Source organism: Pongo pygmaeus, chromosome 3 (assembly GCF_028885625.2).
Source record: "Pongo pygmaeus isolate AG05252 chromosome 3, NHGRI_mPonPyg2-v2.0_pri, whole genome shotgun sequence".
NCBI lineage: Eukaryota > Metazoa > Chordata > Mammalia > Primates > Hominidae > Pongo > Pongo pygmaeus.
Genome location: NC_072376.2, coordinates 112326159 through 112353307, shown reverse-complemented (window position 1 = coordinate 112353307; position 27149 = coordinate 112326159). Strand labels below are relative to the sequence as shown.

At 40.7% G+C, this 27149-nt stretch overlaps 1 protein-coding gene across 2 annotated transcripts in view; it reads right to left on the bottom strand.

The window, feature by feature from the left end:
• DAPP1 (dual adaptor of phosphotyrosine and 3-phosphoinositides 1) overlaps nucleotides 1–17452 on the bottom strand; it is a 53283-nt gene extending 35831 nt beyond the window's left edge. Inside the window, exon 1 of one of the 2 annotated variants that reach the window (XM_054484803.1) lies at nucleotides 17216–17452. In XM_054484803.1, the coding sequence (XP_054340778.1) occupies nucleotides 17216–17316 (101 nt within the window). In that variant the 5' untranslated portion in view covers nucleotides 17317–17452. The remainder of the gene's footprint in view (nucleotides 1–17215) is intronic. The other variant, XM_054484802.2, reaches the window with a different exon arrangement.
• Nucleotides 17453–27149: the final 9697 nt, after the last annotated feature.

Genomic DNA, 27149 nt, shown 5'->3' with positions numbered 1-27149 from the left:
GGGTACCTGCACTACTGATTCTACAAACATACGAGCATTATTTATTATTTTTATTTTCTAGGCATATTGCTCTGCACCATCTTTCTTTTCTCCAATAACAGGTCATTCACATTCTTTTACACGATGTCATAGAGGCATGCGATGTGATGATTAGGATTGTGGCCCTGGGGGTTGCTTTGCCTGGGTCCCAATCCAGGTGGTACCTCTTACTAGCTGTATGGCCTTAGACATGTTACTTAACCAATCTGAGCTTTGGATCCTCATATTTAAAATAGTATGACTAATAGGCATACGGCATAGGCCAGTTGTGAGTCCTGCACACAGTAGCATGGGTGCGATGTGCTCCATAAAGCCTGGCAACTAAAGCAGCGCTTAGTATGCGTTAATTGCTACCAGAAAGCCATTGAGATCCACAAAGCCGTAACTTTCAATTTACCCTCTGTGGCATGATTTTCTTATTGCTCAAATATAATTTTTGTTACTTTTTATTTAGATCAGATAACAGAAAGCTAGATAGCAGAGGCAGTTGCTGACTGCTAGGGACCACAGTTTAGGTCAGTGAAGATGAAAGAGAGACAGGCAATTATACAAATAATGTCAGTGTGATGAACTAAATGCTATTAAAGAGGTGTGTATAGTGTAAAAAAGCTTTGAGGAAGAGCCCTGTTCTGGCATTAAGGGATCTTGTTGTCACGAACCGCACTGGTATCCACTGAGACATCCCTGTGGCATAAAATTTTAGCCTGAGTAATAAAGAGTAAACGTAAGTGCACTTGTGCAAGGAAGTTTTTACATAGATCTCCAAGATACCTATTTTCTAAATCTGCATTTCCTAATGCATGTTTCTTAGCATATTTTATCTTTGGGGCAGAGATGCTTTCAACCTATATTAGAAATATATTTGCTAGCTGAAAGCAATGGCACAAAACACATTTTATAAGAATAATCACAGAGCCATTTACCCAAAGCAGCTCCATTCACTGAACTGATTCCCAGACAAGTTCAAATCTGTTCACTACAAAATGCTTTCAAAGAATAATTGGAAGAATTATAAGTGAAGCAACAATAAACTTCAAGTTCAACTGAAGCCAAAATTCTAATTCTTTTTGATAGGTGAAATTTCCACAAGGTTATAAAAACTTAGATATATTTTGCCAATAATTAACTTTATAATAAACATTTCAGCATAAGTTGCAGTTTGAGCCAGCAGATTGTTTATTTAAAGCAATACTTGATTCGCGAAATTCCAAAACATTTAAAGGATTTGGACATTCCTTTGGATTCTTTTCAATAGAATTGGAAGTTTGTGTTTAAAGCATTTATAGAATTCTTCTGACATCTAATTATATAGCCTGATAACAGTTGTTTACGTAAAGCAATATTTGATTCGCAAAATTCCAAAACGTTTAAAGGATTTGGACATTCCTTTGGATTCTTTTCAGTAGAATTGGAAGTTTGTGTTTAAAGCATTTATAGAATTCTTTTGACATCTAATTATAGCCTGATAACAGTTTTTACTAATAACGTTTTAATGATAATTTAAAAAACAATAACTATATACCATAAATACATAAGAAATACTTGAGTATAATGCAAGAAGAATCACACTATGCTGCAGTCTGGAAAATTCTTGGAGACTGCAATTCTTTGGTGGCAGCTTTGCTTGAGTCAATATTGCCTTTTCAGGAGTTTACAGACTCCAGGGCCTGGGCAAGCCCAGTATAGAGCTTTCCAGGCAGCCACCTACATTCCATGATGTCAGTGGTGCAATAAGGATCCTCATTCCCCAGATAGCTTTTCCGCAAAAACCTAAACTTCCCCTTTTAATTGAGTTAAGCATTCCTTTCCTGGAACATTCTGATGAGCATTTCTTCCAGGGGAGTGAATATATATCCTAATGACATTCTGTATTCTTTGTAGAAATATGTCCACCTTTGATAAGGATGATTCAAGACTGTGTCCATAAAGGTTAAAAATAGAGTTAAGTTGGTAGTTTTCCCATGATCAACCTTTTCTGCCTTCAATCATTGCTTCAAATCTGTGCAAGGCATTGTGCTAGGCAGGTCAAAGGGAACAAAAATGGAAAAGCCTCAGACTGGGTGACAAGTAACCATTAATCTAGTCGGGAGAATAAGACAAGCATATTGCAAACTATATCTAAGAGAGAATAAAGTACCCAAGGGATGTTCTAAAAAGAAAGACTGAAATCAGGTTCCATGAATGAGCCAACATCTGTATAGGCCTTGAAAGATAAGCTGTTTGTTTGTTTTTTTAAGGGTGTGTTACCTTTTATTCTGATTATAAAGCATATATATTAAAAGTTAAAATATATACATGTAAAGAAGAGAAAGTATGTGTTTTTCAGAAGAGGAAAGATGTGTTTCAAATAAATAATCTCACTATTAATCAGAGAAATGCAGATTAAAATAATAATGTGATATTTTTCTTTATCCACCAGATCGGTTATAATGAAAGGGTTGGATAGTATTAAGTATTGGAGAATTTGGGCAATGGCTATTACTGTCCATTGTTGAGAAGGGTCTAAGTTGGAGGGGAATTTAGCACATAGGGTGTAACTGAACCTGCACATATGACCAGTGATTCCTCTTCTAGTTTCCACCTAGTGAAACACCCATACATGAGCAGAAGAAAATATGAACAAGGGTGTTCACCGCAGAATTGTTTGTAAGAGTGAGAAATCTAGAGCCATCCTAAATGTCCACCGACATGGAGATGATAAATAAAGCGGAGTGCTAAAAGGATGAGATTATATAAAAAGTTAACCAAAAGTGTTTGAAAAGGTGTGAGCATATTTTTGGTTGCCAGATAATGAGGGCAGGGAGGTGGGATGCTATTGTTATTTTGTGAGAGGGTGCCAGGCATGCTTAACATCCTACAAATGATACAGTCTTGAAGAACCAAGAATTGTCTTGTTCATGATGTCAATTACACTCCACCACTGAGAATCACTGAAGATGTGTGTGTATACACACACACACATCAAAGTTGATAGATCCCAACATATATTGTAAAGTTAGAAGAACTAGTTGCAGGCACCAAATGTTACCACTTGGTTTTAACACATTCCCCTATAAAAAATCAACAGCAAAAATACGCTTACATATTAAGATATATAAAAACATAAAATAAGAGTTTAAAAAAATATATACCAAATTCGTAAGTATGATTTTCTTTGTAGAAGGAACCAGAATTTGTTCAAAGGATACTTTCTTGATCACATTTTTCTAATTTAGCTTATTCTAATGAAAAAAATAGATTTCTATATTAGTTAACTACAAATTTAATTAGAAAAAAAGAAAATAGCTAATTTCTCCCTTAATCCAACTTCCAGAGATAAACTTATTAATAATTTGCCATATTCTTTCATTTATTCAACTACTGCTTATTGAGTACTTGGACTGGCCTAGGCACTTAGGTGAAGATTGAGAGAGAGAGAGAAAGAGAAAGAGAGAGAGAGAGAAAGAGAGAGTTTGGCTTTTTCCCATTAAAAGTCTGGTGGGGTTTGGATCGGCAGTTGTTCAGGGAGATATAACATGGGAAGGAATAGCAGCAGCAAAGGCCTAGAAGTGAGAGAAAGCCAGGCGTGTATGAGAATCAGAATATCATGCAGTCATGTGAGAATTCAAAGTGAGTGATGAAGGACAGCAGTCGGAAATGGTGAGAGATGAAGGTGGAGGATATTGAGGCTGTATATGTGGCACTGGATACTGACAGTTCCTTGTCTGATGTTTATAGAGCTGCCTGTGGCTTAATATGCATGTCCAATAGCTCATTACATAAAATCTAATTCCATGGACCTTACAGTTTCTATAATTAGATCTATATTCAATTTTTTTTTTTTTCCTAGATGGAGACTTGCTCTGTCGCCCAGACTGGAGTGCAGTGGTATGATCTTAGCTCACTGCAACCTCTGCCTCCTGGGTTCAAGCAATTCTCATGCCTCAGCCTTCCTAATAGCTGAGACTACAGGCATGTGCCACCATGCCTGGGTAATTTTTGTATTTTTAGTAGAGATGAGGTTTCACCATATTGACCAGACTGGTCTTGAGCTCCCGACCTCAGGTCATCTCCCTGCCTTGGCCTCCCAAAGTGCTAGGATTATAGGCGTGAGCCACTGTGCTGGGCCAGAACTATATTCAATTTTAAAAAATTTGAATATTCCAGTTATTAGGGATAAGAGGCAGATTTCAATGGTCTTGAAGCTTATAAAATCTGGAGGTCTCTTTAAGACAAATTATACAAAATTACAAAAAAGAAAGGAATATTTATTTAAAATGAGAAATCACAAATTACAAATTTTAAAAACTGAAAAATATCACAAACATCACAACACAGAGAAAATAACTTATTTGTATTAATTAATTGTTGAATCAAACCTTATAATTTATTTCTCTATATTTTTGCTGTCTGGTATTTGATTGTCTCTTCATGTAATAATTCAATAATATAATTTTCTATGGAGGAATGGAATGATAATTCAGTCTTTCATGTAGAACACTTAAAAAAAATTCTTGATAGTATAGAAAAGCTATTTTCAGCTTCTCAATGTGATTAGTAATGAAGTTTTTATAATTGTCGGTGAGGAAAGGCCATGCGTTTGTCTCTGGTCGTTCCCTCAGGTAGTCCATCTGCTCCAACAATTTTTACCTTATTCACTATGTGACCCCCTGGCAAGTAGCAACCTCAGTTTTCTCATCCATCAAGGTGACTAGTAAGAATGCCTAGGAAAAAAACTTTCTCTTTTTTTTTTTTTTGAGACAGAGTTTTGCTCTTGTCACCCAGGCTGGAGTGCAATGGTGTGATCTTGGCTCACTGCAACCTCCACCTCCCAGGTTCAAGCAATTCTCCTGCCTCAGCCTTCTGAGTAGGTGGGACTACAGGTGTGCACCACTACACCTGGCAATTTTTTGTATTTTTAATAGAGACAAGGTTTCACCATATTGGCCAGGCTGGTCTCAAACTCCTGACCTCAGGTGATCTGCCAACCTCAGCCTCCCAAAGTGCTGGGACTGCAGGCATGAGTCACTGCGCCTGGCCAGAAAACCTTCTTATTTTCATGTATTAGAAAAATTTTCTTCTTTTATAAATTTTTTATGCAATTCTTTAACTTTTACAGAAAAAAACAAATTAGATTTGCTAAATTAAACAATGTATTATGAATATGCTAGACATTTGCAAAGTGGTAGGAACACACTGTTATGCAGTTGGGAATAGGTTCATTTTTTGAAACTGAAAAAAAAAATTCTTCTAGTCTCATTTTCCCTGAAGAAGCAAAAAAGAGCAAGAAACTCCTATTAGAAATAGTGTTAATAGCCTCCATTTTCCCCAAGGCCCACACATTGCCATAATTATGTCTCAAGTCTGATAGAGTCAACAGAGAAAAGACTAATCAAGCTCCAAAAGAATATTTGTACTGGGTTTATAAGATTATGAAAACCAGCAATTCAACTTGAAGGAAACAGTGATATTATCCTTTCCATGATACAGTAAAAAACTAGGAAACACCCACCCACTAAAGAATTTTCATAGCTGCCTCTTAGTAAGATACAAAAAATAAACTCAGCTACAGAGAATGCAGACAGGCTGGATCCAGAAAGCTGGTCCTCAGTTCAGCTTCCTTTCCTTTCATTCTGGGGCCTCTTTGAGCTAGAATCTTCTGGAAAATTGCTCCAGAATAGTGGAACCTTCATAGTTTCTTATCCCATTGGGTTTTACTGTTTTAATTTACTAATCTAACTTTATACCTCATTTGTTCTGTTCTTTAAAGGACAGGCTTTTAAATTTTTTGAATTGACTCAAGGTTCAAAATACATTTTATATCACTCTGTGTATATATAAACATACATATGTCACAAACACACACAAAAAACAAAAAGTTACAGGACATAACACCTATCTTTCTATAGGCTATTAACTTGAATATATTCTTTAATCTTTATTTTGAACGAATATGGATGTGACCCATTATATTCACTTTAAGCCTACTAACGGGTTGTACCTGGTGTTTAAACCAAAGTGCAAAGCTTTGCTATTCAAAGTATGGACCAACAGCATCAGCATCACCTGGGATATTGTCAGAAATGCACAATAGCAGTGTTTGAATAATTTCTAAACTCTATAGTACTCTTATCCAATCTTTGCCTACATATTGCTAATGATGGGGAACTCAGTACTTGTATAGGCAAGCTCAATCCATATGTTCGTGATTCATGGTTAGAAAACTCTTGGGCTACAATGAATTGCCATTTTTTGCTGTGTAGATGGCTTTCAGCAGATGGTTTCAGAGCTACTTCTTGGAGTTACATAGATGATACTTATAGAAAGAGTTGAAAGCATTTAGAACGCACCTTCTTTTCTTTCCATCATCTTCAACTTTTCCTTTTATGACAGGCTTTCAGTTCCTTTATCATCCAGGGACCTTATCACCCAGAGAACTCATCTCCTCTGAAAACCTTTCAAGCTTAAAAAATCTATCTTAACTTTAAGCTCTGACCTGCAAAACAAAGCAGCACAGGAGCTCCCTTATTCTGGCTGCTGGGCACACATAAGGCAGCCTGAGAATGCATTAGTTTCTTCACAATTGCATCACACAGCTGATTCACATTGGACTTACTGATGATTAAAACTTCCAATTAGGTCACTTCCTTCATCTGCACTTATAAGAGTGATAGTTTTGTTTTGTTTTGTTTTTTTTGAGATGGAGTCTCACTCTGTTGCCCAGGCTGGAGTGCAGTGGTTCAATCTCGGCTCACTGCAAGCTCTGCCTCCTGGGTTCACGCCATTCTCCTGCCTCAGCCTCTCAAGTAGCTGGGACTACAGGCGCCTGCCACCATGCCTGGCTAATTTTTGTATTTTTAGTAGAGATGGGGTTTTACCTTGTTAGCCAGGGTAGTCTTGATCTCCTGACCTCGTGATCTGCCCACCTCAGCCTCCCAAAGTGCTGAGATTATAGACCGTGCCCGGCCAAGAGTGATAGTTTTAAAATCAAGTGCAATAAGAAACTTTTTACTACTGGGAAACGCCAAGTGAAAAGAGTTGCTAATGAGCAGCCAACATGGACCACACACAACCTCAGGCCCCTCCCTCAACCTGCTAAGTCTCACGTGATTGTTATGCAGTTTAGAGTTTGAGGAGCATGCATGGGAAGGACTTTTGGGCCTGAAAACTTTAATTCACTTCAATAATGTGAACAGTTTGAGTTCACAGAATTTGGCATCTGAAGAGAAGGGCAAAGCAAAGTACTAAGTGACTTTTCAGTATCAACAGAATGGAAAAGAGAAGGATCTGAAGGTTAACATAGAAGAATCACCAAATAGCTGCTATCTTAGTGATATGGACAGTAAATATTATAGCATAGGAAGGGGAGCTCACAGTGGGCTGGAATGATCAGGGAAAACTTCATGGAGCGGGAAGATGATAAACTGCAGTTTGAAGAATGAATATAGGATTCATTAGGCAGTGAGAGGCATTCTGAGAGGAGAAAAGACATAAGCAAAGGCACTGGAGTGGACATGTGCTTGGTGTGTATGGGCAACCAAATGCCTAGCTGTAGCACAGGATCCCTGTTGGGAAGTGATGCAAAATAACTCTGGAAGAACTGGTGGACACAGAAAGCAATCTTGTACTTTAAAACACATGCCACACAAACATTTAGATAGTATATTTCTTGATGACAAAATTTCTTAGTAACTCATGTCTACAGATTATTCACATATTTAATGATATATTTTTCTCTGCCTGGAAAAGACACATGAAATAGAACCTCAATTCTGTTTCATCAGAGTTATAAAGAGGACATATATTTCAACGCAAAGTGGGAAAAAAAATTCCTGATTGTGTTAAAACAGCCAAAATGCCCTGGAGTTGAACAGCCAACAAAAGCATTCTTCTTTAGAAAATTTTCTCTTATTTCTTCATTTTCAAAGTTGTTCTCACTTTTATATGACACTGACACCCCTCTGAACTATCTAGACCAAAGATAACAAATGCATAACATATATGCCACACCCCTTCTCTAAGGTCATACATGGCACAGCTAACTGATGTGTCTTTCTTGCTGAGCCTATACTTAGCCTCACAATCTTTCTGAACACAATGGTGATAGAACAAAGATGAATCTGTTAGGCGTTCACACTCTAAGGGTTAATCTGTTCTTACCACTTGAACTATTCCATGGGATTGCTTGGCTGCTGATTTCATTCATGCTCATTTGTTCACAGGGTCGGTGCTAGATACTTTGATTTTGTGAAAGGTAAAGTGTTTGGCCCTCTATGCCATTAGAAATCATGGCTTTAGGGTGTCTTATGTAACTCCAGAGCTACCAGTGCTGTAATTTATATTAGAATCAGGTTGTGACATATCTAAGAAAGATGGTGTTGCCCACACAAGCCCGTTAAGTCACATGTTCACAAGTGTGGGCTTATTTTTCCATTGATAATAGCAATGGACCCTTTTCAAATAGAGAGAATCAAGCTGAAGCCTTATAAAGGATTTTGGAAGTTCTTACATAGTCTCAGACAGTTGTAGTGTGATATACAGGGGAGGCCAAAGGAAGATTCTCCAGAGTCTCTCCAATAGAGAGGTTTCTGTGATGGACCCAGCAGGGCTGTATCTTTCAAAATTACTTTTCTAAATGCCCATGTTTACATGAGCTAAGAGCAGAGCTAAATGGTGAGACCAGCTGCCCCAGGCTTTAGAAAACAGACCTGAGTGATGACAGAGGCGGAGCATGCAAATATCTCATTGATCTGTGAGTTAAAGGCAGGTCCCAAGTTTTTTGGTGGGAGTCAAGGCTCAGCTAATGGAAATCAAAACTGAAAGGGAGGAGAGAATTCTGTAGGAGTTTGAGATCAGGATGAACCTGTTCTTGAAGAAGTCTGAGAAATGAGGCAAGAAGCTCTGGAAGATGAAAACACAGAGACAGACAGAGATGGAGACTCAGAGATTCAGAGACAGAGTGGCACAAAGTCTCAGAGACACAAAAGTCAAACAGCTGCAGACAGACAGATAGAAAGATAGAGACACAAAACTCAAGAGACCAAGATAGACTCACCAGCTCACACAGATAGCCAGAAGCACATGGGGACAGAGACTTAGGGAATGCACATGCAGACCCAAAGAGTGATCCGGGAGACAAGGGCAGAGAAAACAATGAAAGATAAAGATGTGTCTTTAAAGATAAAGAAAAATCCACAGAGCTTGACTCAGAGATGGACCAACATACCCAGGGAAGTCAGACTTGGGCAGACCTGAGGGACAGCCACTACTTGCGGGAGGGGTGAAAACTGCATCTCACTGTGCTGAGATCCTTCTGTTCGGTCCCCAGGGAAGCCTTCACAGTACAGGAATGGCTGCGAGACCAAAAGAGCACCACTGCTCTCCAGTAACTGAGGCTCAGGGAACATTTTATTTGGATTGGAAGAAACCTTGAAAAGGCCTAGAATGACTAGGCAGGGAATGAAAATCAGAGGTTCTCTTAAGAGGGCTCATCTTCAAGTAAAATCAAGCTTGACTCTGGGCTTACTATGGTTACTCTTGTAACTTATCCCTCACAAAGTGCTGGTTCAGGGTAATTGTCTTCGAACTGTGGTTGCCATTGACAACCTACCATTGTGGGCTAGTATAGGAGACAGAGAGGGTCACTTTCAGGAAGCTTCAGCTACAAGAAAGAGCTACAAGAACATTGGGGTCTGTAAAAAAAATACAGGCAGATTCTCGTTTCATTAGTTATCTCTTCTCTCTTCCATGGTTCAGGCGATACCTCTAACCAACGTCAGTTTATTCCACCAGTAAAAACCACTGGGCATAAGGGGACTGAGTGAGTCTGAAAGTGATGAATGCAAGTACATCATCAGCGTTGGTGCAGTGGAAAGCTCACTGGCTTAAGTCAGGAGGCTTGAGTTCTGGTCTTGGCCTTGACTCAACTTGGGGCAATTCAACAAACATTTAAACATCTGCTCTTTATCAAGTGGTGTGCTCAGATGGAGAAAGCAAAGATGAATAACCCACTGTCCTGCTCCTAAGGAGTTCACCATTAAAAGGAGTTTACTGTGCTCTAGCCTAAAGCAGGTGGCTAAACCTCTTAGTACCTCAGGACTGACATCTGCAAAATGGTTTCAAGATTATCTGGTGAATCAACCCAAACATGCAATCAACTTGTATAAGTCAGAACTCTAGGAGCAGTAACATGAAACCCAGGAATATTTAGAAATTTATAGTGATAAAGCAAACAATGAGTTATAATATATTTGTGAGACATTAAGGTTTTCAAAATTTCTTTGATACCATTTTGAAAACGTACACAAAAGCAGTAGAACTAGTTTTGTTTGGATATGAGTCACTTATTTTGCTTAGCTCATTGGAATTGCTGGATTCTGCCCTTGTTCCTTCCTGACTATTCCCAGGTCAGCACTCTAGTTTCCTACTCACCAATCTGAAAACTCCCTCACTAACCCACTGTCTTGGCTCTAGCCCCATTGCCACCCATCATGCTGAACTATCAGATTAATCTACCTAAAAACAAAACATGATGACTATGTAATTCCACATTCCCATGAACCTTCAGTGACTCCACGTTGTTCATTGACCATATCTGTTTTAGGACCTCCGGAATCTAGATCAACCTAAATATCCATGCTTTCAGAGGGAAACAAGAGCCTACTTTGAGACAGATCAAGAAAGAGATGATGGAAAAATAGCCTACCAAACAGCAAAAGGGAAATTATACATATAATACGATTACAATTCAATCTCTATATATGTATGTGTGTGTGTACAGAAAAACATTTTTTAAAAACTGGAATCAAGATGAACAATGTTATTTTAGGTGGTAGTACATGGCTGACATTTTAGTGCTTTTCTTTATATTTTGATGCTTCTCTTTATCTCTCTGATTTTTAATAATTAATATATATTACTATTATTTTCAACTATTTATTATAAATAAATTCAGATATACTGGAAAGTAGAAAAATAGCATGAATGTTACTGCATTTAAATAATACCCATATTTTAGGTAGAATAATTTTTAACCTTTTGCCACATTTTTAATACAACGTTTAATTTTGACTCTTTCAATGAACAGTTTTAAAGTAAATTACAGATATCCTGACACTTTAACCCTAAATAATTCAACATGCATCTCTCAAAAGTGACACTCTTTTACATAATCATCATACTGTCATCAAAACAAGTGATTACTCTTACACTTTTTAAAGTTATAAATATTTTTTAAACAAAGAAGGTCTAACAACAGATAATGGGGGCAGGTGCTAGTGGGCAGGGTCAGGGGGAGCATGACCATAGAGAAGCAAGTGGTCAGCCAGGAACACCGCCTAGCAGTGTGCACTGTGCTCCTGGTAGAGGCAGGCCTCTATCAGGGAGTAGGAGACAGAGGTCTATGGGCTCAGAATAGGAATTTATCCTCTACGGGAGTTGGTAGGAGCCAGAAATTAATGCTGGCTTTAACAAAATGTCAAAGAGTATGGTCATGAAAGCAGAAGTACAAGAGAAAAGTCAAGTTCAAGCTTCTCATAGGATAAGACTGATAGAGGTAGAGACCAGAACCAGACCACTGGAATGCTGACAAACCAGATGGGTCCTGGGGACTGGGTGGGTCTGGGTTCATGTGAGCTTTTTCAATTCTGAATCCTTGCATATTTTGCTACCATCACTCCTTTATTCATGCCATTTTCTCTGTAGAAAATTTCACCTTTTCTAACTTCAACTGACAAAAATCATATCAGCTCCAAGGCCATCTTCTCCACTTCCACTGTGGAGAAGATAGCCTTCCATAGGAGGTTGTTTTATCTAGACACTGTCACAGCCCTCAGCCCACACAACACTGCATTCTAACTCTACGTGCATATGAATCCTCCATCTCTGCACAGCCATGCCTTCTTTATTGTAGTCTCCTCTATGCTGCCTTGCCTGGCATCATCATTCAACAGTTAGATCTATAACCCAGTAGAAGAGTGAATGAATGAAACAAAGTGACTCCCCCCAACATGGACAATCTGTGGGACAGATTTCCACTTGTAAGTAGAAGGAAGTCACCCTTCGGAGGAACAGAAAAACACCACAACTGAAGAGGAAATTCACTTGAGTTAAGAAGAGATGGAACTGTACACTAGTTACATACTAATTATACAACCACAGAAGAACCACCTTCCGTTTTTAGAATCCAAGATTACAGAGTTGTGCACAGAAGAGGAACAAGCTGTATTGCTGTAGCTGGTGTTACATCTCTGTAAACAGGTTCCACTGAAATTTTGACTTTATGTTTCTTAGCTGAATAAATTTTTCTAGTCCTGAAAATGAATTCTACACAAAATTCAATAACGTTCTGATTAACTAGAATGCTGGTCTGGCTTTGTGTACATGTGCATGTATATTATGTGAGGAATAGAAAGAATAATGTCTTTTATAGTAAACTTTGTTATAATCACAGAACTTCCTTTGCTTCTCTCAGTTCATATTAAGCACTATGAACATGTACTAGTATAATAAGATGAGAGAAATTTGATGAAAACCAGGTTACATTAGCAGTCAAGCATGAAGACTCTGGAGCAAAACTCTTGGATTTGAACGTATGTTAGAATGGAAACTTGAGCATGTGATTAAAACTCTGTTCTTTACTTTTCTCATCTATAAATGGGGACAACATTAGTAATAATACCCGCCTCACAGCAATGTGTAAATTAAACAAGTTCACATGGGCAAAGGGCTTAAACTAGTGCTTGGCACATGATAAGCATCCAATAATTACTAATTGCCATTATTAGAATATATACCTTTGACCAGTGGGCTCTACAAAGCAGCACCATGCAGTGGAAAGCTCTGGGGTAAGTTCCTAGGTGTGTCTCTCAGCTCCACTACTTACAAAGTCTGTGACCTGGATTGTATACTTAGCTTATTGAAGTCACCTTTTGCATCTATGAAATGAGTATGGTGATATCGTATTGAAAGTGTTATTGTGAAGGCTAAATGGCATTATGCACGTGAATGGTATAGTGCTGGTGCATAGTAGGTGGTCAGTAAATTAGGACTATCACAGCAAGGAAACAACCTGGTTTGTGAAGTTAGCATGGGTTTTGAACACAGACACTCCGAGACTGTAGGCAACCTGATTTTTCTGCTCGAGTCTCTTCCTCTGTAAAGCTGGAATACCAGTGCCTTTTGAAGACCAGAGCTAGTGTCTACAAAATGCCTGCCTTATAATAAGGACTCATTTTGTTTATTATCATTTATTCCTTGGGTCAGCAAACCACCAGCTGAGGGTTAATTCCTGTCAGACACCTGTTTTAGTATGGACTGGGAGCCAAGAATGGCTGTACATTTTGAAATGCTTGGGGGAAATAGAAGAATATTCATAAAAATTATCTGAAATTCACATTTCAGTATATAAATAACGTTTTGTTTGAACACCATCACGGTCATTTGTTTCTGTGTTCTCTGGTAGTTTTTGCACAACGGCAGATGTGAGTAGTTGAGGTAGAGACTGTAAGGCCTGCAAAGCCTAAAACATTCATTACCCGGCCCTTTATAAAAAAAGGTTTGCTGCTCCATGATCTACTCTAACCTCTTATATGTGAAGAATTAGTTATCAATTTATTTAAATATTCAGAGCTTAGAATCTACTTCTTTGACTGGCCAATCCAGCCAAACACTGGCACTTTCTTATACAACTTTCGATTTGAGAAAGTATATAAAAAAGAGAACATTGATTATGTTTCTCACTTGGAGTTACGACTGACTAGATCATTTGAATATTTAATTTTAAAGTATGCTAAAACACTTTCATTTTATGTTATTTCTTTCGTGTTTATGCATATATATAGCTATATGTAGAAATAGTATAGTAACCTTTGTTAAAGCCAAAGAATTGCTGGAATTTTCAGTAATTTAACTAGCTATTCTTTACCAGTTTATTACTTAGGTGATATCTCCAGTATTTGTTACTTGTTTTATTTTGCCATATTTTCATTTTGCAAGCAGCAAACAGCCTGACCCATCTCCTCGTTCGTGGTCCACCTCCTTCCTCTCCCCGGATTCTCCACACCCTCACTTCTTGCCATCCCCACACCTCTCTTCCCACTAAGCCCATACCCTCCCCTGCGAAGTGTAAGCGAAGCTGAGCAACAATTTAAGATGGTTTTATTTCTCCTTTGCTTCTGGACACATTAATGTATTTTAGATGAAAGAAAGTTAATGATTTTAGGCTGACACTCTATAAATGAGACATGGAAAAGCACTGTGTTGCTTGATTTAGGTATTTTAGAAAATAATAAACCTGTACTCTGAGCAAGTTGTATATGTCCTAGAAAGGCAAGTGATGGATTTGCTGCAGTTCAGGGCTCAATTTACAGGATTTACATATTCCAGAGCCTGAAAAAAACAGAGGCCCAAGAACAAAGACTTCTGCTATTTCTGTAATTTAACCACTAACTTATCTGTTTATGTCTATCAAAAATATAAACGTAAGGATTTATCTAACTACTCAAATAACCTCTTAAAAATAATTGAAAAATTAAGTCATTAAAACCAGCCACCTTTTATCTATCAATTACATTAAATCATTTTGTTTCTAAGGAGGTCTTTGGAAACTAAATTAATCAGAAGGTTTGGTAGAGATTCTCTCTCACCAGTGGTTAAAGGTTCAAAGAAAAAGTCAGTATAATGTTCGAGTTATGTTCAGTATTCTGGCAGATGCAACAAGTCATTGTCAAGAGTTCTCAAATTGTTATCTATAAAAAATGTATCAGTGAGGTGCTGCAGGAGCAAGTACTGGCACAAGTTGATTACTAAACATTCAATTCGATGATGTTAAATTGTTGGCAGCTTGAAATTGTCTATAGTGGGAGTATTTATACCAGGGAATTAGGCAAATTCTTGAAATCAGGGCTTTCTCCACACCCCAACTCTTCCCAGGTGTTTTTCCAGCACACTATTGAGTATGCTTAAATAAGCCATACATCTGAGGGTTCTTTTTGGGAGAACGGAAATGTCCTAAAACTGATTTATGGTGATGGTTGTATCACTCTGTAAAGTTAGTCAAAAGTATTGAATTGTACACTTGGAACAAGTATATTTTATGATATGTAAAATAACCTCAATAAAGTTGCTAATCGAAATGCCCCTAAACCAACAAACAAAATATCAACATTTATTAGTAATTTTAAGATTCAAGTACACACCCAACAGACTTAAAATGAAAAACAAGACCACATTTACCTAATGCATTTGGTAGATACATATTCTATGCAGTGATCATCAACCTAGGGTCTCACTTTGGAATTACTTGGAGAGTTTGACAAGAAAACGCCCACCCCCCAGAGATAATGAAATCATTTGTCAAGTCTGTGGTTTGGGTGTCAAGTTGTTCCAGAGCACAGCCAAGGTCAAGAACCAGGACTGTAGAGCAGTTTTCCCAGATAACTGCAGGTTGCCCATTGCTATAGAAATCATCATCATGTTTATTAATTGTTCAGGCCTTCTCAAATAGGGAAATCTTGACATGAATGTATCCTTTTTTTGCAGGGAAGTGGTGTGACTCAGTTTTGTGTTCAATGTCTATTCTTTGCACACGGAGGAAAGACACAGTCCTATTCCACCCGTGGGGTTCACCTGTAGTTGCTTCTTGCTGTTGACATCATGGTGGGGCACAGAGACAGCATCTAATTCATCTTTGTCATCTAAGCGTGTTCCCACAGTACTCAACCATAGACTCTGGGTTCTAGGATTGTTAGTTTAACTAAAGGGCCAGAATTGAATATATTGCTCTATCTCCTCCTTTGGGGTTTTCTGTTACAGTGGGCTGGGAATACAGTTAACAGAACATGTAAAGCATTGTAGCTTAATAGTTCAATAAGGCACTGGGGCCACAGTTCAGCTTTAGCTTTTGGACTTGGTGACACCTGTGCTGGATGCTCACAGAAGGGCCTTTATCTCTTCTGTTTGGGGATTCAATCTAGAGGGATAGAGAGATTCTAGAGCTCTGGTTTCCTAATAAGAGGAGTTTTCTTTAATGAAAATTCCAGGTGTTTTATCTGATTTGCCAAATGACAGTAGAGTTCAATTCCGAGACCTCAGTTTTATAATCTAAAGACAGGAATTATTGATAAACTTTTACAGTAATACAACATAAAAAGATACAATCTCTGCAGCCTTAACACAGAGAGATTTCAACTCTATTTTGGTTTTTCTTTGGTTTAGGACATAGCCTGTGGCAGGTTGGATGCCCAGCTTTGCTATGTAATTGATGTGTGACTAGCAAGCAAGTTATTCAAACCTGTTTGGTGCTTGTTTTCATCCTTTGTAAGATGAAGATGACAACAGCTCCTATGTCATTGGATTGCTATGAAGATTTAGAGCTATTTATCCAGGCAGAAGGTAAAGGTTTTGCCTTTCCTCATGCACAGGTGTCAAAACCATCTTCATTGGGATATTCCCAGTGCATTAGGCAGTTCCCCAATTCTTCTGTTGCGTAATACTTGTTTCTTATTAAATACCCAGATGAGTTTTCATCTGGGTCCCTTCTTAAAGACAGAGCTCCAATGACTCCACCTACCTATACTTACCTGTTTGAAGCATAAATTTTATCCTCTTCCTGGACTGTTGGTATTAAAAGGCTCAAAGTTGGCTCTCTGGACATACATACGGCATAAAAGCTCACAAATGCAGTATCAGGAGAAAGAAACACACAAGCGAGACTGTTGTAGAAACTTCCTCATTCTCTGTCTTTTGAAAAAGTCCCTCTCCCTTACAGTAGAGTAGGCTTTCTGTTTATCTTACCAGAAACACAGTCCTTTTACTGTCCCTGGGTCAGTGCTAGAAACTCTTGAACAGCACATTTATTCATAAACCAGAGCAACATCAAGGAAACCAGGCAACATCACGTCTATATCCCAATTCCGTCCCTCTTCTCAAAGAATGTCCAACATTTGATTTTTTTTTCCTATTTTCTCAACCTACTTGTTTCCACATCTAGAAAAATAATGCCTGCGTTTCCAATGGAATCAGCCCCAAACAAGAAGACACTTAACAGATACAAATGAATAAAGTGGAAAAAAATAAATGTTTGCGGTGGCAGATGGCAATAAGGCACTGAAGATAGTCATTAATCAAAGCATGCAGGTGGGAGTGCGGAGTCAATGTCCACCCATTAGGTACTTTGAAAGGAGATCTGCCGCCTTACCCCAAGTCCTGGAGCAGCTCAGCCTCTCCATCGGATCTGCTCCACAGATCTGAGGGATCCTGGGTGCCCATCTTCCCTTCTAGAAGTTCTGCTCTGCCCATTCGCGCCCTTCACAGAGGTAGAGAGAGAGAAACAACTGGGCTGCTCCTAACACCCTCTCGCTCTGTGAGACAGCAGCCTGCTATGGCTCTGAGTCTCCAAGGCAAGGAAGTGAAACTTGGTTACTTACTCCTCCCACCAACACCACCACCCAGGCCTGGAGGCACTGGCAGGAGTGTTCTGTCAGTCAGGAAGTATGCAAACTTAGGTAGTTACCTCTGAGGACACCCACAGTGCATCATGCAACAGGCGGTTGCTATCAAAGGAAATGAAGAGGCAACCACCCCACCTAGGATTGGACAACAGCGCAAACTGCTTGTGTGAGGCCAAACTCTAGCTTCTCCCTAACGCTATCAGCCTCTGGTTTGTAGTGGAGGATGCGTGCACTCTTTTACCCCATCTTCTTTCTGTCTTACACACCAACACAGGGAACACTGAGGAAGCTGCTATATCAGGAACACCTTTAGAGTGGATAGAAAAAGCAGAAGCAAACCACAAATTCGACCCTGAAGTTGGATGTTTTAGCACTTTTGCAATATTTCTGCTTGTTTACACAGACCTTCTAATATATCCTCGATGTTCCAAATAGGGATGATTCAGAGACAATTATTGTTTCCTCCACAGAAAAAGAATTAGGAGAGAAGAAGGTAGGAAAAAGTTACAAGGGGCCATTCTGGTGCCCACCTAATGGGGCATATTAGAACTTCTGGAGTCTTTTTTTTTTTTTTTGAGACAGAGTCTCGCTCTGTCACCCAGTCTGGAGTGTAATGGCGTGATCTGAGATCACTGCAACCTCCACCTTCCAGGGTTCAAGTGATTCTTCTGCCTCAGCCTCCCAAGTAGCTGGGATTACAGGCACCCGCCATCATGCTCGGCTAATTTTTGTATTTTTGTAGAGCCAGGGTTTCACCCTCACGTGATCCACCCACCTCGGCCTCCCAAAGTGCTGGGCTTATAGGCATGAGCCACTGCACCTGGCCTGAACTCCTGGAGTCTTTGAGAGCCACTTCCTTCATGGGCTTACTCACACCTGCATGGCTTTGTGCCCAGATTCATGTGTAGAGCAGGAGTCTATCTGCCTGGAATGCTAAAGGTAAATGGCAGTGACTGAATCCTTGGGAAGTGGAACAAAGTGCAGTATCAAATGAGTCAAGGACATATGTTGCTTCCTGCCTTTTCTATGTACCTACAGGTCTCTCTCTCCCTCTCCCTTTCTCTCTCTCTCTTCCTATCTCTACTCCCTGACTCACTCAGCACTCACCACAGTGCTCTGTAACTTGTTCTCACAGTGTGGCCTGAGGACTAACAGCACAGCAGAGCTGTTCCTAAAGGACTAGATGATTGAAAGAGGCTGCTGTGCAATGGTTCTATCCTTCATCTTCCTCCCTATTACCACTGTTCACCCAGGATCGGTGAGACCCTGGGTAACACTGGTTGCCAGTGAGGAGTTCCTGAGTGTCTACAGGCAGTCTGCTGAAGACTAAGCTCTGATAATACATATGTAACTGACTAAATGAGCACTTAAAATTCTTTTGGCTACAGTTTGTTCACAGAGGAGGACGGGGCCCACTTGAACAGAGAGGCCAGTGCAGGCCAGGGAGATACTGAATATGCACACAGCAGCGACGGGGGAACAGCCTGGGCACTAGAGTTCCTGTTCCCTCTCTAGAGCCCTTTATTTGGTGTTTTAGTATCTATTTCATTCCCATTTTTAGCAAATTCTGGTTATTCTTTTTCTTAACTTTTTTGGAAGTACGAGTAGCAGAATTTTCTAAGATCGTCCTGCTTTTCTGGCTGAACCTTCCTGCTTTTCTCCCTTCCTCATGTTGCTATCCTGTCTGTTGCCCTCTCCTTTGATGTCATTGTTCCACTTTGTCATTTACTTAATTTTTCACAGTATCCCTACCACCTCGCCCGCTCCACTAACTACACACTTAGTTTTGCAGTGGTAACAGCTTCAAGAGGCTTACTAGATAGTTTCAACAAAATGCTGGACCTTCATAAAAATATTTGGTAATATATGTTTTACATTAGATTATTCAAATGATATAATTCTTAAATACTTGTTTATTTTATTTTTTATTTTAGAGATGCCCAGGCTGGTCTCAAACTCCTGGGTTCAAGCCGTCCTCCCATTTATTAAAGGGACCTCAACTTTTGCTCCCAAGCAAGTACAAGGGATGTTTTTAAAAATCACATAATTTACTTATTATTTCAACAATGTCTTTTCAGTGCTGCTGGTTCACAGCACTGAATTTTTTCCACATGGATATTGGAGGTTTCCTCTCAGTGGTGATTTTAAGCAGAGTTCTGCTGGATGCCTTAGACCCTCAGTCATGTCTGTTATGTCTAAAACCCAACTTCACAGAGTCTCAAAAATCCCATGCAAAACAAGGAGTAAGTCTAATTGGACAAAGGGTCAGGGGTGGGGGGAGGTTTAAGAAATATGTCCGCAACTCCACATTGTATGCTCAACTCCAGCACAATTCTAAGACCACTTCTGAAAAGCTATCTGGCCGTGTTATCTCCTTTCTTTTTTCCCAAAGTCGATGAGACTTAAGATCAACTTTTTAAGTCTCCTAAAGAGTTCATATGTTTTTGTCCACACTCTTTGTCTGCCTAGAATGCTTTTCTATTCCGTGTTCTGTCCAGCCAACTCCTGTGCATTTTCCAGTCTCAGCATAAGCGTTATCTCTTCTTGGGAGGTGTCTCCTGGCTATCCCCTCTATATACTGGGTCAGGTGACCTTCTGTGCTGCTAAGCACCTGCACTGCCTTAAAGTACTTCACATCTTGATTACATTTTTGCCACTGTATTGAGATTATTTTATTTTGATTTATTATGTGTCCCTCAATACAAAACTCTCCTCTAATTGGACTGAGAGAGCACTTATGGCAGAGTTTCTGTCTTGTTCATCTTTATACCCGTTCCACTGAGCAAAGTACGTGGGGAGGACTAGCAGCTCAGTATTCTTGTTGACTCAATGGTAGAGTCTCTTTCTGAAGCTTTTGATTGAAAGCCTAAAACTCGGATTTTTTTTTTTTTTAATTTTGAGGTGTATGGCTGTGTAGGTTTTCTGGAAAGTAGGCGCCAACAAGGAATTACAAGTGCAGGGGATTTATCGGGTGGATGTGCCCTATGAAGGACAGAGGCGAGAAGGAGAAGAGCAGAGAGGGTGAGTCTCAGACCACAATGTGGAGCTGTGTGTTAGTGTCCTAGGCCTGCCTCAACAGGGGACCACACACTGGATGGCTAAAACCAACAGAAATGTATTGCCTCCCAGTTCTGGAGTCAGAAGTCCTAAACCAAGGTGTTGGTAGGATGGGTTTTTTTGGAGACTCTGAGGGAGAATCTGTTCCAGGCCCCTCTCCCAGCTTCTTGTGGTCGCCGGCAATTCTTGGCATTCCTTGGCTTGTAGACACAATACTTTCACCTCTGCCTCCATCTTCATACCACCTTCTCCTCTCTGCATCTTCACCTGGATTTCTTATAAGGACAGCAGTCATTGGATTTAGGACCCACCCTAATCCATTATGAACTCATATTAATTGATTCCATCTGCAAAGACTCTATTTCCAAATAGGGTCACATTCTGAGGTTCCAGGTGGACAAGAATTTTAGGGGTCCATTATTCAATTCAGGATAAGCTGACATCTGTGAAGGGGGAGAGGGAAGGGAAGAATTGGGTAGATAGAACATTGGACTGCAGTTCTAAGAAAGCTTCAGTCAGGCCCCTGGGGAGCCCCAGAGCAAGGATTTGCCCCAGAGCAAGCATTTGCATTGGGCAGAAAGAGCCATATCTAGTAGCCCCATCGTGCTCAGACAATGTCTGGGAGCAGCCAGGGAATGCTTTGGTGGGAGTGTGGGCAGCAGAACTAGAAAGCACCATCTCCAGGCACACCAAAGACATCTGCCAGAAACAAACCAGCAGAAATCTTCCCAACCACAGTTAAGACATCTGCCAGAAAAAAACCAAGCGGAAATCTTCCCAACCTTCCTCTTTTCTTCTTCTTTATTTCTCTTCTCTATTGTTTTCCCACCTTTCACTTTCAACACTCAGTCTTGAACTCCATTCTCACCTTTCTTTTTCTAATGTGAAGTATTTGCTCTATTTGTCAGTTCAGTCACTTGGTTTCATCCCTTGATATCACTTCAAGTGTGAGAAGGTTCTCCAGAAGTAGCATTGCTGTGTAGTTCATAAAACCCACTTCAGGAAAGATGGAAAACAGGGTTCCCTGGGGTAGAGAGGAATCCTTGTCCTGCACCTAAGTGTCCTGGGAATCTCCTTGTAGTGTGTCACAAAGAAAAAGCTCCATTCTCCCAGGACTTCCCGACGGCAATACGTGTCCCCCATCCACTGTATGTCTAAAGTAGATCAAAGTGCACAAGAGCCACAGAAATGGATCAAGCTCATGGCTTCTGTGGATTTTGTCTCAGTTTCTACCAATATTCCAGCTACTCTTCCATTTAAATAGTGATACAACTGTCTTCATGATAAAACAAGTAGATGTTTAATGTTCTCCTCACTGTCTTCAATCAAACCTCCCCTCCTCCTTCTCCTCTCTGAGCGTGGCTCACTTTTGGCTCAGGGCTATACGTTTGTTTTTCGCTCTTCCTGGGTCTCTCTTCCTCCAGATCTCACTGTGGCTCCCTTACTTCATTCAGGGGTTTTGTTGTAAGGTCACCTTCTCAGAAAGAGCTTCCTTATCTACCGTGTCTGAAATGCTTTTCCTTCTGCCTCAAGCCTATTATTTCTATTTCCTTACCCTGCCTTATTGGTTTTCAAAGCTCTTAATATTGGTAGAAAATACTTTCATACCAATTCGTAAACAGTCACTATCCTGCGGTGGTTGTAGAAGTCCTGAGACCCTGAATGTCCCTCAGTCATCTTGGCCACCCCATCCCTCCCGGGACATCTATTGCTGTGTAACTGAAAGGGGCATTTAAAATCTTGTTCTGGGCCAGGCGTGGTGGCTCACGCCTGTAACCCCAGCACTTTAGGAGGCCGAGGCGGGTGGATCACGAGGTCAGGAGATCGAGACCATCCTGGCTAATACAGTGAAACCCCGTCTCTACTAAAAATTCAAAAAATTAGCCAAGCATGGTGGTGGGTGCCTATAGTCCCAGCTACTCGGGAGGCTGAGGCAGGAGAATGGCGTGAACCCGGAAGGCGGAGCTTGCAGTGAGCCGAGATCATGCCATACACTCTAGCCTGGGCAGCAGAGCAAGACTTCGTCTCAAAAAAAAATAAAAAATCTTGTTTTGGAACCAAGGCCAGCATCATATCTGCTCTTATCCTTCAGTGCCTGTGGCATGCTAGTTGTATATTTAACAGGTATATTGAGGTATAATTTGTATATCATAATGTTCGTTTTCCTTAGGTGTACAATAATTTTGAGTAAATTTGCAGAGTCATGCAACCATCATTGCAATACAATTTTAGAATGCTTTTTATCACCCACAGAAGATCCTTTGTATCTATAACAGTCTAAATACCACTTCTGTTTTTAGCTGTACCTGAAATTATATAGAATATTTGCTTACTTGTGGCAAATTCTCTTGATGGATAGATAGTAGATAGGTGATAGATAGATAGACAGATACATACATACATACATACATACATCTCCCAACCCACATGCTCTTCTGCAATGTGACCTTGCTGCTCCCTGTCAAGAGGCAGCACCTAACTCCCCTCCTTTGAATCTGGCCTGGCCTCTGTGATTCACTTGTGACCAATAGAATGTGGTGGAAGTGACACTGGGTCACTTCTGAGGCTAGGTCAGAAGAAGCCTTGCAGTTTCTATCGTGGTCTCTTGCAAGGCTCACTCTCCAGATGTTACTTTCAGGGGTTCCCCTTAGGAACATAATTGTTATTCCTAGAAGCCCAAGCCATGTAGAATGCTTCATGTGTGTGCTCCAGTCAACAGTCCCAGATAAGCCCAGCCTGAATCATCCTAGTCCAGCTGCCAGACTTGATTGAAGAGCCTCCAGATGATTCCAGCCTCCAGCTATTCAAATCACTCTCTCCTAGTGGTTTGCACATTGCCAGCTGAGGCCCCAGACATCAAAGAGGAGAGACAAACCATGCCCTGTTTGAATTTTGGATCTAAAGAATACATGCACTTAATAAGATGTTTGCTATTTGATGCCATGAAGTTTGGGATGGTTTGTTAGGCAGTGATATGGTTTGGCTCTGTGTCCCCACCCAAATCTCATCTTGTAGCTCCCATAATTCCCACATGTTGTGGGAAGGACGCAGTGGGAAATGACTGAATCATGGGGTGAGTCTTTCCCCTGCTGTTCTCGTGATAGTGAATAGGTCTCACGAGATCTGATGGTTTTAAAAATGGGAGTTTCCCTGCACAAGCTCTCTCTTTGCCTGCTGCCATCCACATAAGATGACTTGCTCCTCCATGCCTTCTGCCATGATTGTGAGGCCTCCCCAGCCATGTGGAACTGTAATTCCAATAAACCTCTTTCTTTTGTAAATTGCCCAGTCTCGGGTATGTCTTTATCAGCAGCATGAAAATGGACTAATACAGCCAGCGATAGATAACTGAAACACTTGCCTATCATCTGGGTCAATGCCTAGAATGTGAGCTCCCAGAGGCAGGGACTTCCAGAGTCTTGATCACTTTATATCTTTGATGGTTACTTTTATGTATCAACTCGGCCAGACCACAGGTTGCCCAGATAGTTGGTCAGATGTTATTCAGGGTGTTTTATAAGAGTGTTTTTGAGTGAATTAACATTTAAATGGTAGGCTCTGAGTAAAGCAGATTGCTCTCTATAATGTGGGTGGACCTTACCCAACTAGTTGAAAATTTGAACAGAAACAAAAGACCAGCCTCCCCCGAGCAACATAATTTTCCAGTAGACTGCATTTGGTCTTCATTTGCAGCATCAACTCTTCCTGGTGCTATAGTAGACAGCCTTTGGACTTGAACTAGTTCTCCAGCCTGTGAGCCCACCCTGCAGATCTTAGACTTGCCAGCCTACATAATTATGTGAGGCAATTCCTTATTTTATACACACACACACACACACACACTCTCTCTCTCTCACACACACACACACTCTCACACTCCACATATATACATACTATTGGTTTTGTTTCTCTGGAGAACCTTCACTGATACAGTATCCATAGCCCCTAAAACGGTGGTTCTCAATTGGGTCCTCATTTTTGAGGTGGATTTCATTGTTAGTTGTCACAACTTGGGGAGCCTACTGGCATCTAGTGTGCAGTGATGCTGAATATCCTAGTGTGCAGTACAGCCCCCACAGTAAATAATTACCTGGCTAAAAGTATCAAAAGGGCTACCTGGTCTACCTCAAGCACATTTTTTTTCTCACTTTAAGAGCATCCTAAAAACCATAATACAGTAAATCCACTGAAGGTAACTATGCAAAGTCACCTACCTAACGAGAAAGCTAAAGTGAAATAAAAAGTCAGCCCTTCCCAGAAATCACTGGGAAGGATTTCAGGGAGAAAGGGCTAAGACCCTACCTTTTTTACAAGCAACCTGAGGTCAAATGAGCACAAGTCAAGTAACATTAATGGGACATTGAGGTCACTCTTCATATGTATCTACCATATACTCTGTGGCCAAGCCCATCAATGGCCTGACTTGGATAATCAGTTCTACATGGTTCAGGAAGCCAGGCTAATTGGTTCACTGGTGACATTTCCCAGTAGCCAGTGTTGAAACAATTAAAGCTTTGCCCTCAAACAAGAAATACAGCCACTCTCAGTGGTTATAAAAGAACAGCTCCCCCTGTTGGTGCAGGCTATATTCATCTTTTCAAATGAAAAAATAACTAACATATTTGACTGGATCACAATTTAGAAACATTCAATGGGCTCCTGGAGGTCTAGAAAGAGAAAGACATGACCAATAACAGCAAACTTAACCAGGATCCATAAAAATACATTTCTTTAGATTATGAGTGTTCATAATCATTTTCATTTGTATATCATGAACATTATGCTATTGACACAGAGCAGGTATCGCTATTCTTGTTATTTTTTAATAGATAAGAAAATTGGAACTCAGAAATGTTAAGAAAATTGTCAGAAATTAGCAGCACCAGGAAGAGAATTTATGTGCATCAGTCACTATCCAGTTAAGAAAAGAGAAGCCACTGTAGACGTTTAGCTGCCACTGCTGGTCTATGGGACCAGAAGGACACAACTCTGTTGATGCAGCTGAAAACTGGGACTGAGGCTTTTGGAGCATGCAGCTGCCCACCATTGCTGAAGGCTGCTCGTGCTGCTGAAAGCACTGCCTAAGGAAGAAAAACAAAAAAACAAAAAACAACAACAGATTTCTACCCTTCTCCAGTCTTCCTGTTAGCAAATTCTTTCTGGAAGACAGCTGGCAAGGGAATTAGGGAAATGTAGTTTGTGGGCTTCCAGTCCCCTATGATACCAGGGGAGGAGAGGAGGTCAGAAGTGGAGCTGAAGCCAATTGATGAATAACTAGCACATAACATTTTCACTAAAGGTTCTTTTCACTCTGCCTCATTCTCTCCTGTGTTCATCAGGGTATGCTAAATTGCTACTTCAGAAAGACCCAAAATTTAACACTTCAACACAGAAGTGAATTTCTTATTCACATGACTGTGAACAACGTGGGCCACTCTCCCCACCCCATCCCTAGGGGTCCTGGGTCACTCTCCCCACCCCATCCCTAGGGGTCCTGGGTCACTCTCCCCACCCCATCCCTAGGGGTCCTGGGTCACTCTCCCCACCCCATCCCTAGGGGTCCTGGGTCACTCTCCCCATCCCATCCCTAGGGGTCTTGGGTCACTCTCCCCACCCCATCCCTAGGGGTCCTGGGTCACTCTCACCTCATCCCATTCTAGGGGTCCTGGGTCACTCTCCCCACCCCATCCCTAGGGATCCTGGGTCACTCTCCCCACCCCATCCCTAGGGGTCCTGGGTCACTCTCCCCACCCCATCCCTAGGGGTCCTGGGTTACTCTTCCCTCACCCCATTTCTAAGGGTCCTGGGTCACTCTCCCCACCTTCATCACTAGGGGTCCTGGGTCACTCTCCCCACCCCATCCCACAGACTGGGTAGCTTACACACAACAGAAATTTATTTCTCACATTTCTGGAGTCTAGGAAGGCCAAGATCAAGGCACCAGCAGATGTGGGGTCTGATAATGCCTGATTCATGGTTCATAGATGCTGGCTGTCTTCTTGCTGTGTCTTCACACGGTGGGAGGGGCTGGGAAGTTCCCTGGGACCTCTTTTATAAGACACAAATCCCATTAATGAGAATTATGACCTTATGACTTAATCACCTCCCAAAAGCTCCACCTCCAAATACCATCACATTGGGGATTAGGCTTTTACATAGGAATTTTGTGGGACACAAATGTTCAGTTTTTGGTAGGGAGTGAGGAATGGTTTGCCTCTGCTGAGAAGTATATTCTATCATTGACATTGGTTAGAATTGCTGGTTTCTGGTGATAATAAAGAGCAGAATGACTTCTCATTGGTTTTATCATTGTTTCTTTATTCCCTTTCTTTCTTTCTTTTTTAGACAGTGTCTGGCTCTGTCACCCAGGCTGGAGTGCAGTGGCATGATCTCAGCTCACTGCAACACCTGCCTCCTCAGCTCAAGCCATCTTCCCACCTCAGCCTCCTGAAAAGCTGGGACTACAAGCATGCGCCACTACACCAGGCTTATTTTTGTATTTTTTGGTAGAGACACGGTTTTGCCATTTTCCCCAGGCTGGTCTTGAATTCCTGGGCTGAAGCAATCCTCCCGCCTCAGGCTCCCAAAGTGTTAGGTTTACAGGCGTGAGCCACAATGCACAGC